At 42.4% G+C, this 20,829-nt stretch overlaps 1 protein-coding gene across 3 annotated transcripts in view; it reads right to left on the bottom strand.

The window, feature by feature from the left end:
* Positions 1 to 1,342: 1,342 nt before the first annotated feature.
* The window catches only part of LOC135506998 (mineralocorticoid receptor-like), a 104,266-nt gene continuing 84,779 nt past the window's right edge, over positions 1,343 to 20,829 (bottom strand). For all 3 annotated transcript variants that reach the window (XM_064926457.1, XM_064926456.1, XM_064926458.1), the window contains exons 7-9: positions 19,398 to 19,528; positions 10,559 to 10,716; positions 1,343 to 7,628 (exon numbers count right to left, since the gene is read on the bottom strand). In XM_064926457.1, the coding sequence (XP_064782529.1) occupies positions 7,473 to 7,628; positions 10,559 to 10,716; positions 19,398 to 19,528 (445 nt within the window). In that variant the 3' untranslated portion in view covers positions 1,343 to 7,472. The remainder of the gene's footprint in view (positions 7,629 to 10,558; positions 10,717 to 19,397; positions 19,529 to 20,829) is intronic.

The following is a 20,829-nucleotide window of genomic DNA, read 5'->3' as shown; positions in this document are numbered from 1 at the left end:
ATCAGCAGGGTCTTGACCTGACTGCAGTTCAGCATCGTAACCAACTTCAGTGTGCAAATCCTCACTTCCGATGGCCACTGGCACGCTGGAGAAGTGTACTTTTCACGGATGAATCCTGTTTTCAACTGTACCGGGCAGATGGCAGACTGCATGCACTGTATGGCCTTGTGTGGGCGACTGGTTTTCCGATGTCAAAGTTGCACATTGACTCGGTACTGGTACCCTGTGTATATAGCCACGTTACTCATAGGTCACGTTTATTCCTAGTTATGTGCATATTATCACCACTTTAACCCGTGCACCTAATCAATTGTATCTATTACTTGTCTTTGAAATGGTTTGTTTTTTTTTGTGAGGGGGTTTTCTATTTATTTTCTTTCTCTCTGGATTGTTGGGAAGGGCCCGTAAGTAAGCATTTAGAAGAATGATGTACACAATGTGATTTTGCTCTAGTGTATTAGGATAACAATCTCAATTCCCTTGAACCAGGCTAATATTTAGATATTCTATCTTGGTGGGAAAAGTTTTTCCAGAGCGATTTAGGCAACAGCAAAAAAATTGATAAAAACCAATGCAGGGTGAGAAGAACAGATGAAGAAATGAGAGAAACAGAAATGTGAAGCAGAGTCTGTAGACTGGGAGAGAGGAAGAGGTAGCTGAGAGAGTAAGGGGGCCACAGAAGCCGCCATGTGTGCCGGGTGCAGCCGTGAAATGGGACTGATCCAATAGATTCTGTTTATCTGGCACGACCACAGTGAAAGCTATTGGAAATCTGGGGGAGATTTGGAAGTGGGCTGTGGATTTTTCGAGAGAGCGAAATGAGCAAAAGTAATACTGTCGGGTTCTGTTGCTGCAGTCTGGCATCCGGGAGTCTTTTCAGATCAGCTTTTAATGAGGTTAATGGTGATTCTGTCTACAAGGGTGGCTGGCAGAAGGGGGTTATAATATTGTCTCTTTTTGCTTTTTTTTGTCTCTGCTGTTTTCCATCTCCATCCCTCTTTCATTATCTATTGAATCTTAAGTCTGTATGAGCTAAAAAAAAAAAATTGATCAGTTCATATTAGCAAAACAAACATGCATTTGGATAACAGGCTAAATTCTCTCTCAACTCATTTTCTTCTCTTCCTGGCACATCTTAATTAGTCATCTGGCTCTCTATCCCTCCTCCCATCCTCCTCCTCCAATTTTCCCAGTCCTGGATCTATATATACAGATTGGATAAGCCAGTGGCCCGAGCTGTGTGCATTCCCTCTGGTTTTCCTCTTTCAAACGATCTCATTGGGGTCTTCTGACGCATGCACACACTTGATGTTACTTACAAACTGCAAATCAAAAAATGACACTTTGTTAACGGTTTTATTGGAATCTCTTGATAGTTTTGCAAACAGTAATGGCAAATATCTGCTTCAAGATATACAGTTTGTAGTAGGAACTAGTTTTTATTCACGCTGAAGGATATTCATGTACTGTGGATAGTTGCTGACAAATATTGTACAAAGCATTGGATTAAAAAATGTATTTTGGGATAAAAACAAACCAGGTGCTATTAATAGGAAATGCTGCTCTGAGCTTGGATGTGGCTTTGGGGATATGGCTTAGTCTCAATATACGGGGTTAATGTTTGTTTAAAAAATGTGAATGCTGTGGCTCCATTACAACTGTAACCGGCAAATAATTGGTGAAGTAGGACAGAAATCGATGGTAAGCTACATAGTGAGCTCAAAGTATTAGGACAGTGACACATTGGTGGTGGTTTTGGCTCTGTACTCCAGCACTTTGGATTTGGAATGATACAATGACTGGAGGTTAAAGAGCAGACTGTCAGCTTTAATTTGAGGGTATTTTCATCGGGTGAACCGTTTAGAAAGTACAGCACTTTTTGTACATAGTCTTCCCCCCCCACCCCACCCATTTTAGGGGACCAAAAGTAATAGCACAAATTCACTTGTGTAATAAAGTAGTCTAAGGTTCAGTATTTGGTCCCATATCCTAGCATTATGATACACTTTAACCTCTGTCATTGCATCATTTCAAATCCAAAAGTGCTGAAGTAGAGCCAAAACAAGTGTCACTGTCCCAATACTTTTGGAGTTGACTGAACATCCATGAGAAATTATTGCTGTGAAGGTTGAGTAATACGCTTTTTTGTTTAGAATATATCATAATTGAAAGTCCTCATTTGTTCTATATGCATACTGTAATTGAGATGGTTGGAAATCCCTTTGTACAAATGCAGTGTTGTACTGTAGAAGGATGAGCAAATAACCACTAACTTATTTCTGAGGAAGGCAGTAAGCCATACAGTAGAACTTCCATTTGGAGCACTGCAAAATCTGAGACCAAGCCAACTAAACCTGTGAACAGTCATGATGCATCCATATCTCAATGATACAAATGGTTGTTTCTAGAAATCCCAGGGTAGCACGGTTTGGGTTCTATATTATCACCAGTATTGGAGTTGAATTCATTTAAGTATAACTTTGAGTCAACCCAAGAGTTATACCCCAATGAGCCCTTTCCTCCAATTTCAAATGGTATGTCCAGATTATTTCCTAAATGGATTGGAAGTGTAGTCAAATGAATCCCAAGTGTGGTGACCACATCAACCTGTGAGTTGGAACCTTAATAGCTGAAGAGGCAAGAGTGTTTTCAACCTACTCTATTTCAGCTTTAATCAGTTTTTTTTGATTGCTTGATTTTAGTGTGGTGCTATTAAATCACATCGCCAAGGGGTTTGGGAGATAATCATGTCAACAGCAAGAACTCATTGATCCATAGTTTGGTACTGTCTACTCTCTCTAACAAAGAAATTACATATGTTTGCCTTTTTTTAAGTCACATTGACATAAAATGCTAAATAAAAGTACAAAACAAATCAGATAAACAGTTAACATTATTTGTAAAGGAAGAAGAAAAGACGACGACATTTCTGTTCTTTCTCTAACATTCAGGTAGTAAAGTGTCTGTCACAATGTTTGGTACTTTCATAACTCACTCTAACCCGTTGGCTTTTTGTAGCCTGGTCCCAGATCTGTTTGTGCTGTCTTGCCAACTCCTGCCAATCGTTATCATGTTTGGCATCACAATGGCTGGCAAGAGTTGACAATACTGCACAAACAGATCTGGGAGCAGACTAGCTTTTTTGTGTGAACATTGTGCCATTTCTTTCTATGACCCAAAACGACAACATAAAGTGGGAGCTGCATGAACTGCAGATATTCCAACAAGATGTAAGTTAAAGGAAAAATCCACTCAAACTACCGACTTAATTTGTTTCATTTGTCCCCTGTTGATAGTCTCAATGTTTTGCATGGCAGCAGTCAAGTTTAAGATAGAGTTTTTTCAATAAGCAAAGTAACTTTGGTGCTTTCAAAACAAACAGGATAAAATCATGTTGGTGATCTTCAGGGTTAGGAAGTCAGAGCTCTAGAAATATGCCCACTTGGAATTCCGAGTTGAAAGACTGTTCAAATTCTACATCTTGCCAACTTGACTGATGAAGTAAACTTTTTTTTTTAAATTTTTATTTCTTTTAAACGATTAACAGTGGACTAATGAAACCAATACCAAAATAGTTTTTGACCGGATTATTCCTTTAAAGTATAAATGTTTTTTACACTACTCAAACATAATGACTTTCTGTATTATTTACAATATATACTGTAAAATGTTAAATCAGGTGAGATAAAAAGGCACAATTTTCCCTTCTTAAATACAATGTAAACATCTCATCAAAAAAGCATGCATAAACATTTCACTTTACAAAAAAAGTTCTGTTTTTAGACAAAGTACTTAAATATTGTTTCCAGCAAAATATAATTCTTTCAAAAATACTTTTCCCATTCGTCCTATGAACCTTTTTTGACACTATTTTTTTTTTAAATAAAAAGGAGAGAGTAAAGGAGTAAAACGAGAAGAAAAAGAAAAGCAGTTCTTTACAGCGTGTCTTTAGGGTCCTTCAGTTCACAACTTCAACACAGCAATGTACACAAGGGACATGGTTGGACAGTCTGCAAAATGAGACCGTTTTAAGCATAGGGACTGGCTTTTTCTTTAATCGTGATCCTCCTGCCATTGTCTGTTCTATACGTCCAACTCTGGACAGCTTCCTACAAAGTAGAACCTATAGTGAAACACCAACAGCACCTTATAGGGGAGTTCACATTTTTGAAGTGAACTATCCCTTTAAACTATAGGCCTTATTCATGCAGGGTCTCTCCGTATATATTCACATTTAGTTATCAACCAGACACACAACGTTCTAGCTGGGTTAATGCCTCAATTGTCACATCTCTTCTGTACAAATCTAATCAGGCAATTAGGATATTCCGCATAATCCTATAGAACGTAGGAAAACTAACAATGCCCTCGAAAAAAGCAGATCAACTTTGCTCGTGCTTGCCAGGGGAAAAAACAACAACCACCACACACCCTCACAAATGAGGTGAAATGATGGAACCAAACGCCCCCTCTGTTTTTCCTCTCAAACGACTATCTCTCACGCTATTCAGTAGCATCAAAGTGTTCCACAATGGTTAAGCAGTCAGTCAATCTGGTGTGAAACAAGTAAGAATGAGACCTGGGTTCAAGTACTATTTGAAATTTTCAAATTCTTTAATGTACTTAATTGAGCTTGACTTTTGCAATGGAACCAAATGAAATGCAAACCCCACCCACCTGACAGTCCCGGCAGACTAAAGCAAACGCTCTAAGTAGTTTGAAACGTTTCAAATCAAGTTCGAACCCAGGTCTGGTAAGAATGGTCCAGATGACTGGCCATAGATCTAGAGTTGGCCCAAAGACAAGATGGACAACACAATCAGGACAGGTGGTCAATGCAATGAGTCAATCATTTATCAGCAGTATCAACATACTTCCAAAACAGTTTCTGTACAACAGTGGGGGAAATGTGACTGTAACCTAAGCAAGTGCCACTGCATTTACTGTATGTATTTGCCGCTTGCCAGGTAAATTTGAACACATTATTCATTTACTGAAAGCACTGTGATTGTAGAGTAATGGCATTTTCCAACATCCAGTTCCAATATCAACACCATACAGTATGTTTGAAGGTTATTGTATCTAATCAGGGTTGGAGAGTTACATGTAATCTGATTACAAAAAATGCAAATAATCAGTTACTTTACCAGCACAAATATTATCCGATTACGGATGCCCACTTTTAAAAACCTAGATTACTTTTAAAATTCAGAATGGATGTTTGTGAAAAATCCATTACGACACACTTCTGTTTTCTTAATGAGAAAGGTGCAAGTTTAAGTTTGTTCCACCTGAGCGGGTCTGATCACAAGTCGGAGACCACTGATGACACACACAATGCGTTTGATGGATTATTTTTGTCATCTTCTAATGTCTCTTAAGGGTAAAGTAATCCAAAAGTACCTGGAAGTAATCAGATTGCATTACTGAGTTTGGGTAATACGAAAATAAGTTACTGATTAACATTTTAGACAGGTAGCGAGTAACAGATTACATTTAGAAAGTAACCTACCCAACCCTGTATCTAATGCTGATAATGTTAGTTACCAGAAGTGTTATTTCGTCATCTTGCGTTTACAAAAAGAAGCACCTTAGGTGTAAATTGTCTGGTTTATGAAACCGAAAACCATTGCAACAACACTCTTACAAAATGCTTCATTACTATTTCTGGAAACGGTAGATAAGTGTCGGTTGACTTCACAAAGGGTGCTGGTTTGGATGCACTGTAAGTACGTAGAAATAAACCAAGAAATGGGTGCTCTGATGTTTTCACTATACTGTGTAACTCAGGGGTTCTCAAAGTGGGCTCCACATCTCAATGTATATCATTTCTTTTTGTACTTTTATTACTAACAGACTAAACCAATCTGGGCCAAGGGATCTGTGGAATAATACTATATAAAGGGTGTAATACATATTATTAATCTACCGTACAACTGATGTTCTTAACCCTGGGGAACATGGGCCTGGGAGGCTCACAGGGATATTGGTATCCACAATACTCAATCAAAATTATCAATATTCCAAATGAATTCTTGTATTCCCCAAAAATGTTTTTTATATGCACTGTATTTCAAGCTTTAAACAGCTAAGTTTTATCTCTGCTTTAAAGCTACAACAACGAAAAATTGGCCCCATGACAAAATGTGTAGAATTGCAGGAAATTACCTTTGAAAAAGGCAATGTTTTCTCTCCGATGCCAAGGGCCTTTTTAAAATAGTCTTTCCCAGGGCCCAAGACTTGGTTGGTCCAGCCATGCACTGCCAAAGTCCTAGTAAAATATTTTTAGTCAATAGTTGTGTTCTGATTATGAATGGGTTCCTGATGAATTTGCTATGAAAAAGGGGTCACAGCCCCAAAAAGTTGAGAACCCCTGGATAACTAACTGGGTGTACCGCCGTTACGATGTGAGGGGAAAAACGTCATTGTGAATCCATCAGGTGTTTCCATACTCCCGCACCTATTTTGGATGGAATTAATCTACTGACAAATGTTGCGTAGTTAATCATCTACATATCAGAAAGCCTTCACGTATGACATGGCAGATTCACTTTTAACTGTTATTCAACTTTTTTCACACTGGATCACACAAAACACCATACTTTGAAAATTCTTAATTTTGAAGTTTTTGCATATTAATAAGTTTACGTTTTTGATCGTTATACAACGTTAAAACAATTTTAGTTATGTGGGCATTTGGGTGTTGTAATGCGCACCACTGCAGAACGAAAGTGGAATTGGTTAGCATTTTATGCAACTATTCAGTTTATTGTTAAGCTTGTATAGCCCTTGGAGTATGTTCAAATAGACCTTGATCCTCTCACAGAAACCCTACATTTAGTCTTTGTCATGAAAAAAGTATATGTTGCCATGTAACCTAATGACAATACACTGCATAGCAACATCTAAGCATTGTTTTCCATATTGTCAGAGTAGTAGTATCCATGAATCAATGCAAAAGCACAGTTATCTGACATTTTTCAGGATGGTAAGATGGTCTGTGTTACGGTCTACCTGTGTGCGTGCTGCATTACTGTACACGTGGGTCTGTGTGAATGTATGGACTGTAGCGCAACCAAAAAAATGTATGGCTTCGTATCCATAGAAAAACATTATCGTCTTTGTTGGGGGGGTGCGCACGCTAGGGGCGGGATGCTTCTTTGTCACATTTAAAGTCCTCGTCAGTGCGTTTTCCTTGGCTCTGAGATGTCACTCACTCAGCGTCACCTCTCTAACCGGCGGACGGAGACTGCAGTGTGGGGGACTCAACTTCCTCCACCTCTATTCCTGTCCCTCAGGTGTCACTTCCTGTCCCATTTGAGAAAGGAGAGGGGGCAGCAGATCGACTGGCTGGCATAGTAGTTAGGCCACTCCTGAGGCTAGGGTCCTTCCTTAGCCTTCCTCCTCTCCCACTCCTCCCCCTCTCATTATTTAATTCTCTCTCCTCTCTTCCTCCCAAGGACTTAGTACAGTCACTTCTTGTGGAAGTAGAGGGTGTGTGTGTTGCCCGACTCCACCTTTGGTATCTGGTCACTGATTATCTCCACAAGCATCTCTGGAAACTCCACCTTCAGAGCCTGAGACTCACGGAACGTGTAGAAACAGAAGTCTAGCAGGTTCCCCACCAGCTAGAGGACAGAGAGAGGGAGGGATCAATCAATAACATGTTATTTGTCACATATAGACTAACTGTAAATGTAGAAAAATGTAGAAAAAAAGAACATGGAATAAATACACATTGAGAGCGGGAAGAAGAGTTGTAGTTTGATAGAATCCAGCTGTGTTTGCATAGGGATTTTATTGTCTTATCATGAAGTGTGAATAATACACAGTACAATCAAAGCCTCGTTCATGGAAGTTGGGGTCAACTTTGTGCGCTGGGAAACCTTGAATTAGCATTCCCCTTTCCTGACGTGTGTTCGGTTACCTCATTCAGAGTGATGCCACCTGCCAGAGCCTTAGGTTAACGTTGTCATGGCATTGATATGACTAATTGTTTATCGGTTAGGGGTCATGACTCATGAGTCCGACATACCACTAGGGGGTGCTACTGATTCTCAATAGACGATACCTCTTCTACATAGGGCATCGTTTTCCAAACTAGGGGGTTGCATGAATTGAAAATGGGATCATGAGGGAAACTCTGGAGGGGGGGAATAAATATAACTCTGGTTCTTTGAACCAAGCCATTATTATGTCAGTAACCTCTGGTAGCTGCTAGATGCGGTTGTAATAAACAGAGCGGTTTTTGTTTTCTCCCTACAAATGCGTCTCTTTTGAACGGTTTAAGCTACAAAATATTATGACCCCATCACTGAAGGAGAAGACTCTCAGGAACACGTGTCTACAATGCCCACAAACAGTGCAGGAATCATTAGAACAGAGTGGCCAAGACCAGGCACTAAATCAGACTGGGGGGGAGGACATAATGATGATCTATGATCTTCAGTGTAGAAAAGAACAAGGTTATTGCCTGATGATCTTCTGAACTTCCCAATACCTTTGATGCATGTCAATCACTTCAAATCCTACTTCCTTCAAAAATATGGTTTAACAGACCCCAATATCAGGGACTTTTCCCAGCATTTGTGAGATTAGTATTTTTCCTAATGCTTCTAGCTCCTAATGTTTCACCACATGCTAAGTTGTCCTTGCATAACCCCTGCAGTCAGTGCATTTAGTTAGGGGGACAGTTGTATTGACCCACCACTCTGAGCCTGGACATTGATTCCTCCATGTTCCATTTATTCACCAATACAGGGCAATCTCTGCCCATTCCAAAATAAACACCCTTTAGGGCTAGTCATTGGAATGTAATCTGTTGTTTCAGAGATACTACCTTACATTGTTAAACTCCAATCAGTGATGGGGACCTGCTATTTGAACTTGCTCTGTGTATGTGAAATGGCTAGCTAGTTAGCGGTGGTGCGTGTTAATAGCGTTTCAATCGGTGACGTCACTCGCTCTGAGGCCTTGAAGTAGTTGTCCCCCTTGCTCTGCAAGGGCTGCAGATTTGTGGAGCGAAGTGTAACGATGCTTCGTGGGTGTCAGTTGTCTGTGTGTGCAGAGGGTCCCTGGTTCGAGCCCGGGTCTGGGCGAGGGGACGGATGAAAGCTATATACGCTTACATATGCATAGCATAGAGGAGGCTTGTTGATGGGACTTGGCATGGTGATTTGGCGCTGGGTCCAGTGCCTGATGTTATGGATACAGTGATGTGGGTCTAGTGCCTGATGTTATGGATACAGTGATGTGGGTCTAGTGCCTGATGTTATGGATACAGTGATGTGGGTCCAGTGCCTGATGTTATGGATACAGTGATGCGGGTCCAGTGCCTGATGTTATGGATACAGTGATGCGGGTCCAGTGCCTGATGTTATGGATACAGTGATGCGGGTCTAGTGCCTGATACAGTGATGCGGGTCTAGTGCCTGATGTTCTGGATACAGTGATGCGGGTCCAGTGCCTGATGTTATGGATACAGTGATGCGGGTCCAGTGCCTGATGTTATGGATACAGTGATGCGGGTCCAGTGCCTGATGTTATGGATACAGTGATGCGGGTCTAGTGCCTGATACAGTGATGTCTAGTGCCTGATGGGTCTAGTGCCTGATGTTATGGATACAGTGATGCGGGTCCAGTGCCTGATGTTATGGATACAGTGATGCGGGTCCAGTGCCTGATGTTATGGATACAGTGATGTGGGTCCAGTGCCTGATACAGTGCCTGATGTTATGGATACAGTGATGCGGGTCCAGTGCCTGATGTTATGGATACAGTGATGCGGGTCCAGTGCCTGATGTTATGGATGGATGCGGGTCCAGTGCCTGATGATGATACAGTGGTCCAGTGCCTGATGTTATGGATACAGTGATGCGGGGTGCCTGATGTTATGGATACAGTGATGCGGGTCTAGTGCCTGATGTTATGGATACAGTGATGCGGGAGTGCCTGATGTTATGGATACAGTGATCTGGGTCCAGTGCCTGATGTTATGGATACAGTGATGCGGGTCCAGTGCCCAGTGATGCGGGTCCAGTGCCTGATGTTATGGATACAGTGATGCGGGTCCAGTGCCTGATGTTATGGATACAGTGATGCGGGTCCAGTGCCTGATGTTATGGATACAGTGATGCGGGTCTAGTGCCTGATACAGTGATGCGGGTCCAGTGCCTGATGTTATGGATACAGTGATGCGGGTCCAGTGCCTGATGTTATGGATACAGTGATGTGGGTCCAGTGCCTGATGTTATGGGTCTAGTGCCTGATACAGTGATGCGGGTCTAGTGCCTGATGTTATGATACAGTGCCTGACGTTATGGACACAGTGATGCGGGTCCAGTGCCTGATACAGTGATGTGGGTCCAGTGCCTGACGTTATGGATACAGTGATGCGGGTCCAGTGCCTGATACAGTGATGTGGGTCCAGTGCCTGACGTTATGGATACAGTGATGCGGGTCCAGTGCCTGATACAGTGATGTGGGTCCAGTGCCTGATACAGTGATGTGGGTCCAGTGCCTGACGTTATGGATACAGTGATGCGGGTCCAGTGCTTACATCATGCATGGCGTCCAGTAGCTTGGTGAGCTGGAAGAAGCGTTGCCACGTCTGTCCAGAGTTGTTGGTGGCCTTGCCCACAGACCTCCTCAGCTCCTTGATGTAGTTCACTCTCATCTCCTCAAATGCTGCCTGGTTCTTTAGACCCTCTTTGGGAACTGAGGAGAGAGGAAGCCAAAAGATAAGTATTAATGGGAGGTGTAAACAACTAGCCTACATAAGACTACATAAAATGTATTGTATAAGCACATGGCAATTTGACCTTACCGAGAACATTTGATTTGACCACCCTACAGTTATAACCATGACATAAGTTGTCATAACATGTATTTTAATCAATTACCTCTTATTTTTTCATTATTGTTGACCAACCACATCAACCTTTTGTCACTTCACCCATTAATTCAGTTCATGGTAGTTGTCCTCTTGACTTAAAGCGTCAGTCAAATAACTGAGTAATGAACATATTGAAACGGGATGTACAGAGTATTAAGTGAGAAATTAGATAAGTCTTCTCAATATGGATAAAGGTATCCTCTTGATTTCTCCCTTTTATATCTCTCTCGCTCTCTTGCTCATATCTCTGTAGAGGACAAACTAACGGCGATATGGCTGCCTGCCAACCTCCTCTTAAATGACATTCTGCGTCTGGCTGGCTAATGAATTAAGAAACACCTCATCTCCCAACACAGTCTCTCTTAGATCTTTCTTCAAGTGGAGGCCTACAGGAACACTTCTGATATACACTGTGGTGTAATGAACAAAGTGCTGCAGGTACAGTAATCAAACGAACCAGCACAGTGCTTTTATCACTAGTAGCCTGCAACTCTGCCACTGTTATTCCACTGTTGCACTGGAGGTTGGTGGCACCTTAATTGGGGAGGGGTGATGGCTGGAGCAGAATCAGTGGAATTGTATCAGCATGGTTTGTGTTATTGTTGACATTATAGTGAGCTGTCCTCCCCTCAGCAGCCTCCTGTGCACTGTTGATTATCATAGCTGCTACTACTACAGTAGATGATCATAGTACACAGTAATCTACATTATTATGGTCATACAGAGGCATCACATGTTATTCAGACATTCAAAACAGGTCTATAGGTCAAAAAACAATTGTTTGTTTTAAGTGCAATATCACGGGACAGTGTTAGTTAGGTACTCCACACACTAAGGCAGGTGTTCTCTAGCTAATGTTGGTAATTGACTAAGCAGCTTCAGGTAATGATTACCTCAAACCATAGCAACCAACTGTTCCAAATGACACACTTTAAAGTCTAATTGACATCCTGTTTCATAGGGAGAAGGCTGACACACCGTAGCTCAGGTTAGTAGGCGACCTGCCGGGCTGGTCCCAAATCTGTTGGTGCCGTATAGGCAACTCCTATGGTCAGACGTGGCGTTAGCTGGTCCCAGTTCTGTATGTGCTGTATAGCCAACTCTATGGTCAGAATAATCATGCCGCACTAACAGGACCGGCATCATTCTAGGACCTGCCTGGTCCCAGATCTGATCCAGAGATGGCAAGATAACAACACAAACAGATCTAGGACCAGTCTAGGAGGACAGGCTACCTGCCTGGCTCGATCCTTCTGGTGTCACAGCGTAGCTCGACCTGCCTCACAGCCGTACGCTAATGACAAGCTGCTCTCCTTGTACTGTTTCTATGGTCAGTTTTGGTACCTTTAAAAATGTAAATTAAAAAAAGCTATTTTTGGGGTTGCCTATGGCTGAGTTGAGGCACTGTGTTGACCCTTGAGGCCTGCATTTGACATACGGATGTAGGATCTTAATTTGATCACCATGTTAAAGGAGACCTTTCTGGCTATTCAGGCCATTTAACGCTTCTGACGTTTGTTAATACCGCTTTGAAATTCCAGACTTGATTTTCCCTTGTATGAATCAACCACTACAGCAATGCAGGGCCGGCGTTATGGGCGAGCCTTAGGGGGTCTGGCCCCGCCCTACCGTACCTACTTGCCCATCCAAATAAAATATTGATCTGACTGAGATGCACGCCGACAGACTCGATCTCAGATGAAGTATCAGCATGAGCGAAACGGCACCCCTCTGTCTCCGTATGTACAGACCATGTATCTGATAGTCTGGACAAAAGGAGTATGGCACGTTGCACTGAAATCTGTGGATTGTTTCAAATCACATGCATAGGCCTATTTGGGAAGCCAGCATTTGGGGCAGCGCGCTTGGCAATAGGCCTAGTTGATTATTTTGTTGCGGCTGTCAGTGAAAATGATCTTAAATGTGTGAAGATAATGTGTCTTAAGTGTTGAGACGAGGGGAGTGGTTTGTGGCGACGATATGGTCGTCTTTCTCCAGAATACATGCACTCAGCTCTCCAGAATGTGCTCCGCTGTCTGCTGCATTGTTTCATTGTGTGAATTGTTTGCCCCTTTTTTTAATCAATTCACCATATGTAACCAGTAGGTCTAAATGTACCGTTCATCCCTGTCATCTGGCTATTTTAATTTCTGTTAATGCATGTATTACAGACATTTATTATTCTAAGAGTGGAAATGTTGTTTGCAGAGAAATCAAATGTATCAAATAATTTTATATCTATAATTTAGGAGTTTGACAAAGAGAATTCTTGTTTGGAAGGCTCCATGTGAGCAATGAGGATGTGGGTGGTTGAGGGAGCGCATGCCCACGAGCACGCCAACCTGCTGAGTTGATACAATATTGCACTTTACTAGCGATAGCTCAAGACAGGTAGAAAGGGAGGCAGATGGGGGGAGTATAGAGATTAATATGATTGACAGAACCTGAATTTTCACCAGTCTTATTTATTAGTTGGCTTTGGGTCTGTTTTACTTAGTTGACGATGGAAGTTATAGCCTATTGGCCAATGCAGCAGTAGGCCTATCTGAGTAACATGCACTCATTTCTTTAGCTGCCAAAGGATCACGGTGTGTCTATATGGCAAAGGCTGGTGCCTTAGTTGAATTTAAACATTTAGATTTTATCGTTTTGATTCAGATTTTTATGATTAACCAAGTGACAATAATTTTGAGAAACCAAATTGAAATGAACCTGTTCCACAAACATTTTTATAAAAAATATAATCCATTACTGGAACGTAGAAATGGTAGGATAAATTAGACATCCCTAAAATTGAAACGGAGCTGCCTGTGGTCTTTACTGTAACGCAATTCCTGGGAAAAACAGCCTGTTTTTAGAAATCAAATGTCCGTCCAACTGATTCTGTTACCAGCCCTGCAACAATGTCCATTCATTATAATCCACATAATAATTCGCACTTCCTGTTGCTGAAGGATTATTATTATTTTTCCTGCTGTAGCAAACTGCCTCAAATTAATATCCTACATCTGTACTATACTCCGTCTGTAGTAAATGTGGTGCACCTGCAAGTAAACATTAACTTGTACTGTGTACACCATGTGTGTCATGTACATATGACAAATACACTTGATTTGATTTTGTTTAATTAGCCTAGTTTGAAGCTTTGTCTGCCACATGTTGGTTTGGGTTAAGGCTTCAAATGCAAACACACCTTGTTGTGCTGAGCCATGTGAGAAAATAGTTGACAGAGCTTTTTGTTTCTTAGAACACACAGCCACATGCAAGAGTAGGACTAGAGCCTGTCAGTTAGCATTGCATCTTGGAGAAAATCGCTCAGCGAATGGCAATGCTCAGTTGTATGTACGCAGGCACCACACACGAGCAAAAGAACGACAAAGCAATAACTAGAGCTCTCTGGAAAAGCATCAAGGCGAGAGAGAGGGATTCTGTTCTTTCTGTTTGCGGCTTGTTTTGTGGCCCTTATTAAGAGGAACATGCTAAAACCAGTGCCACATTTGGGCCCTGTGTTTTAGCCCCACTGACTCAGTCCCTAATTTAATTCAGCTCTAGTTGGCATTGTGTCTAGGGCCGGCAGACTGTGTCATTTAGGGGTGTGGCCAGCAGACGGTGTGTCATTTAGGGGCGTGGCCGGCAGTCATTTAGGGGCAATTACTCAACGCAGGTACCCAACCTTGATGTGTCAACAAGGCCGTATTTCACACGCACGCACATCCATATTTCTTAAGCATCCCGGGTTTAATAAATAATAAGCACCAAATGGAAGACAACTGACTGAAATAGGGACTATCTATACCTGAAACGCTTGTTTTCATTTTCCATTGCATAACCTTTTGCTATGGTGCTCCCTAATGAATATGAGACAGGATTTTCTATGAATTGCAACCTGTTGAACCCTTTTTTTTCACAATCTAGAAATACTTGCATTGCTTCTGCCTCATGTTCTGTACATAGGATATTTTCACAATGACAGTCTATATATTATATTGGGTATCGTTAAACACACGACATGGTAGACATGTAGCTTCCTGCTTTAGTCTTACCAGCTCATACCCCCAATACTGTGTGTCTTGGCCTTGATTCAAGCCATGATGTACCGGCTTACAAAGGGAAATGCAGGGTATTTCAATAAATAAAGACTGCCGTACAAATATGCCTGTAGACTGTTCTCCTCCTAGATAAAGCTTAATCCAGAAAGATATCGCATCCTGTCGCACCGGAAACTTTTAATAAAACAATGTCAAAAACAGCCCCACCAATGAATAACACTCAAAGGATTATTATCTATCTGACAAATATATCAGATTATAATAATGGATTGTGGCTTATATAATGATTATAGTGCTTTTTTTTAAACTAGTTTTAGAACACTTTACATTATGTGGGGTAACTCATGTTATCGACCATTTAGTGTAGCAACCATCTTGCAAGCAAGGCTAATGCATATCAAGGCTAGAAACCATTTTATGACAATCATCCACCACAATATTTATTAGGTGGCATTCTATTACGGAGTATTGTTTAAAGGATAATGTTTCCGCACACTGTCACTTTGGAGCCCAAGAGTTAATCTGTTTTTATCAGATCACACCCATTCTACAGGGTCTCATGAGATACTGCAGGGCAAGTGAACCCTTAACCAAGGTCAAATACAAAAAACACCACACAACTACTTCTCTGTAAACACCTTTCCACAATAACTCAACACACACATTATCCTTATCTCTCTTCATTAGTTGGTGAGTCTGTTCAAGAATATGGAGGAAGTTGGTAGCTGGAAATGTTTTCTCTGCCTCGAAAGTATCAGATCTCATTTCACTGTCAGTCACACATATTAAGAGAATGAAACAGCCTTTTACGAACCTAAAAAGTAAACAACATAAAACTCAGTCACTTCGGTCAAGAAGGATTGAGATGCTAAAATGAGAACCTCAATATCATCATCCACAAGAAGACCTACAGTAGGATGCAATCTCTGACAGGCACTACTGAAACACTTCTGACAGATTCATGCAGCCACATACAATCAGTCAGATCACCACAGCACTCTCTCTCTCTCTCCATTTGGGCCATGTTTGAAGGAAGTAGGAGAAAAACAGCAGGTTTTGGAGTGCTGCCCAGTGCTTGACTGGACTTTATTAAGTACAGCAGGGCTCTTTGGAGAGGCTCTAGAGGATGAGGAGGGAAGAAGCAACAACAACAACAGACGGACCAGAGAGCTCTCTCTCGTTCTGTGCTGTCTCTCGCTCTTTCTACCTCTTCCTCCATCTTACTCTCGCTCTCCCTGCTCTCTCGTGCTGTCAGTTTTCTATCCCTCTCTCTCTCTCATTCCATTCTCTCCCCACGGTCCCACTTCCACTCCAACAGCACTGCTTTCAGATTAATTTACTGACACTCTGGTTATGTCAGGCCAGTGTCAATGCCATTTGGGAATGCTTAGAATTTCGGGACCAAAATGCAATTTTAAAATTACACAAGTGTGTTATGTCATTGATTTGATCTCATTTAAGATACACATTTTAGTCAAATGTTTTTAATGCATATCCCCTGAGTGGGGTCATGGCCAGTGTCGCTGGAGAACCCCTGGAGCAATTAGGGTTAAGTGCCTTTTGCAAGTGCACATCAACAGATTATTTTAAAATGTTTTACCTTGTCGGCTCCAATATTCAAACCAGCAACATCGTCACTGTTTCCTACTTACAAAGCAGGTAGAAGTCTGTTATTTTTATCATAGGTACACTTCAACTGTGAGACAGAATCTAAAAAAAAATCCAGAAAATCACGTCTGATTTTTAAGTAATTCATTTGCATTTTATTGCATGACATAAGTATTTGATCACCTCTCACAGACTGGTTTTTCTTTAAGAAGCCCTCCTGTTCTCCACTCATGACCTGTATTAACTACACCCGTTTGAACTCGTTACCTGTATAAAAGACACCTGTCCACACTCAGTCAAACAGACTCCAACCTCTCCACAATGGCCAAGACCAGAGAGCTGTGTAAGGACATCAAGGATAAAATTGTAGTCTTGCACAAGGCTGCGATTGGCTACAGGACAATAGGCAAGGAGCTTGGTGAGAAGGCAACAACTGTTGGCGCAATTATTAGAAAATGGAAGAAGTTCAAGATGACAGTCGATCACCCTCAGTCTGGAGCTCCATGCAAGATCTCACCTCGTGGGGCATCAATGATCATGAGGAAGGTGAGGGATCAGCCCAGAACTACACGGCAGGACCTGGTCAATGACCTGAAGAGAGCTGGGACCACAAAGAGAACCATTAGTAACGCACTACTCCGTCATGGATTAAAATCCTGCAGTGCACGCAAGGTCCCCCTGCTCAAACCAGCGCATGTCCAGGCCCGTCTGAAGTTTGCCAATGACCATCTGGATGATCCAGAGGAGGAATGGGAGACGGTCGTGTGGTCTGATGAGACAAAAATAGAGCTTTTTGGTCTAAACTCCACTGGCCGTGTTTGGCGGAAGGATGAGTACAACCCCCAAGAACACCATCCCGACCATGAAGCATGGAGGTGGAAACATCATTCTTTGGGGATGTTTTTCTGCAAAGGGGACAGGACAACTGCACCGTATTGAGGAGAGGATGAATGGGGCCATGTATCGAGAGATCTTGGCCAACAACCTCCTTCCCCAGTAAGCGCATTGAAGATGGGTCGTTGCTGGGTCTTCCAGCATGACAACGACCCGAAACACACAGCCAGAGCAACTAAGGAGTGGCTCCGTAAGAAGCATCTCAAGGTCCTGGAGTGGCCTAGCCCGTCTCCAGACCTGAATCCAATAGAAGATCTTTGGAGGGAGCTGAAAGTCCATATTGCACAGCGACCGCCCCGAAACCTGAAGGATCTGGAGAAGGTCTGTATGGAGGAGTGGGCCAAAATCCTTGCTGCAGTGTGTGAAAACCTGGTCAAGAACTACAGGAAACGTATGATCTTTGTAATTGCAAACAAAGGTTTCTGTACCAAATATTAAGTTCTTCTTTTCTGATGTATCAAATACTTATGTCCTGCAATAAAATGCAAATGAATTACTTAAAAATCATACAATGTGATTTTCTGGATTCCGTCTCTCACAGTTGAAGTGTACCTATGATAAAAATTACAGACCTCATGCTTTGTAAGTAGGAAACACTGCCAATTTTGCAGGTCATCAAATACTTGTTCTCCCCACTGTAGTTTGGGGTTGGAGGTGCTGAATTTTTGTTGTAATGAAGCCCTGTATTTACTTCCCCAAAGCCAGATTAACTTGTGGATACAATGTATCTCTCTGTGCAGTTTGAAGGAAGTTGCTAACTAGCATTTGCACAATTGCTAACGCTAGTTAGCACTGGCTCGCGAAACTACCTCTAATACCTTCCTCTGTATGCAGAGACGTACAAATATAATCCATGAGTTTATCCGACTCTGCAGAAGTAGATAAATGGCTTCATTGTCAACGTCCCAAAGCATCCCTTTAATAGTTTGTCATTTTCCGCTCTGTTTGCTCTAACAACACTCCTAGCCAGGCTTCCATTATCAATCAGGCAGAAATCCATGGAAAGCTGAGTAGTGCTGCCTCTGGCTCCACGTGAGACTACCCAGCATCCTCCAAACGGAGGCCCTGCCTGACAAGTCTAATAAACATTCCTACAAATCCGCACGGCGGCAGTTCAAAGCAGAGCAGAGGGCTGAAGCCTGGCCTCCCAAAATAGCTCCCATAACTGGCCTATGTAGCCTTGCCCTCCTGTCGCTCTGCCCCGACTGCGTTTACTGCTGGACGCCAACAAGAACCTTGTTCTCAGTTGCCATATGGTGAAACAATATGGGGGTCTCTTTCTTCATGCCCCGTGTGGCTTAGTTGTTAGAGCATGTCGCTTGTGATGACCGGGTTGTGGGTTCGATTCCCGTGGGGGACCAGTACAAAAAAAGTGTGCACTCCCCACTGTAAATCGCTCTGGATAAGACTGTCTGCTAAACGCCTAAAATGTAAATCCCTCTCTCACTGAGATTCTTCTCTCTCTGTGTACTCACAATTTTACCTCTCGCTCTCCATCGACTGCCCTCTCTCTTCTCTTTTCTCTCTGGCACATGACAGGTTGCATGCCAGAGGTATAGCATAATCGTTGCATCCTGTAGTGTCACCCAATCCCGCTTCCCATGCATACCTAGAATGTATACTACTCCAGCTTATTATAGACATGACCCTGTATGTATACCTATCGTTATTCCCTGGTTCCTGTTTGTGTTCCAAGCTCAGCAAACAAATGACTAGTGATGTACCTGTTATTTACTCTGTCAACCTGCTTGTATACTGACATGTGGCTGATACACACTACCTCACTGCAGCTAGCTGTTGATTGCTGCAACACACACCATATAGACTCTCTTTCTCTCTCACACTCTCTCTCACACACACACACTGCTGTATGCACACACTCAGAGTTGGATGTTTTTTTGGCAAAGGAACTCACACTTCTCCCCCCTTCCACACACCTTCAGCTGACTTACCTGTGCTGAGCAGCAGCAACACTTTCATGGAGAGGAACTCTTGGTAGGTGAGCTGCAGCCTGACAAACTCCTGGCTCACCTGCCTCATGCCCAGACACAGGTCGTACATGGCTGACTGCTGCATGCGGTCCCTGGGGGGAGAAAGGATGGTTGGTCAGTGCCTGAGGCATATTGGTTCTTGCTCTCACTATACATCGCTGTAAGTTTACCTCTAAAAACAACTATTTGAGTGCATTCCCACTGGGAACACACTGGTTGAATCAACGTTGTTTCCAAGTCAGTTCGATTAAATTCCATTGAACCAATGTGAAATAGAAGTTGAATTGACGTCTTTGCCAAGTGGGATGGCTCAGTAAGCTCCCATTAGCATTGACTGTATTGTGTCCAGCCAAACTAATCTCGTACAGTGGGGCAAAAAAGTATTTAGTCAGCCACCAATTGTGCAAGTTCTCCCACTTTTAAAAAGACGAGGCCTGTAATTTATCATAGGTACACTTCAACTATGACAGACAAATAAGAAAAAAAATCCAGAAAATCACATTGTAGGATTTTTAATTAATTTATATGCAAATTATGGTGGAAGACTTTTGTTATTGACCAAATACTTATTTATCTCAATACTTTGTTATAAACCCTTTGTTGGCAATGACAGAGGTCAAACGTTTTCTGTAAGTCTTCATGTTTTCACACACTGTTGCTGGTATTTTGGCCCATTCCTCCATGCAGATCTCCTCTAGAGCAGTGATGTTTTGGGGCTGTTGCTGGGCAACACGGACTTTCAACTCCCTCCAAAGATTATCTATGAGGTTGAGATCTGGAGACTGGCGAGCCACTCCTTCGTTGCCCAAGCGGTGTGTTTGGGATCATTGTCATGCTTGAAAGACCCAGCCACGTTTCATCTTCAATGCCCTTGCTGATGGAAGAGGGTTTTCACTCAATCTCACGATACATGGCCCCATTCATTCTTTCCTTTACACGGATCAGTCGCCCTGGTCCCTTTGCAGGAAAAAAAGCCCCAAAGCATGATGTTTCCACCCCCATGCTTCACAGTAGGTATGGTGTTCTTTGGATGCAACTCAGCATTCTTTGTCCTCCAAACACGACGAGTTGAGATTCTACCAAAAAGTTATATTTTGGTTTCATCTGACCATATGACATTCTCCCAATCTTCTGGATCATCCAAATGCTCTCTAGCTAAATTCAGACGGGCCTGGACATGTACTGGCTTAAGCAGGGGGACACATCTGGCACGGCAGGATTTGAGTCCCTGGCGGCGTAGTGTGTTACTGATGGTAGGCTTTGTTACTTTGGTCCCAGCTCTCTGCAGGTTCTGGGATTTTTGCTGACCGTTCTTGTGATCATTTTGACCCCACGGGGTGAGATCTTGTGTGGAGCCCCAGATCGGGGAGATTATCAGTGGTCTTGTATGTCT

This window comes from Oncorhynchus masou, chromosome 20, assembly GCF_036934945.1.
Source record: "Oncorhynchus masou masou isolate Uvic2021 chromosome 20, UVic_Omas_1.1, whole genome shotgun sequence".
Classification (NCBI taxonomy): Eukaryota; Metazoa; Chordata; class Actinopteri; order Salmoniformes; family Salmonidae; genus Oncorhynchus; species Oncorhynchus masou.
Note: the sequence above shows the minus strand (reverse complement) of the source record. Positions and strands in the feature narration are given on the sequence as shown.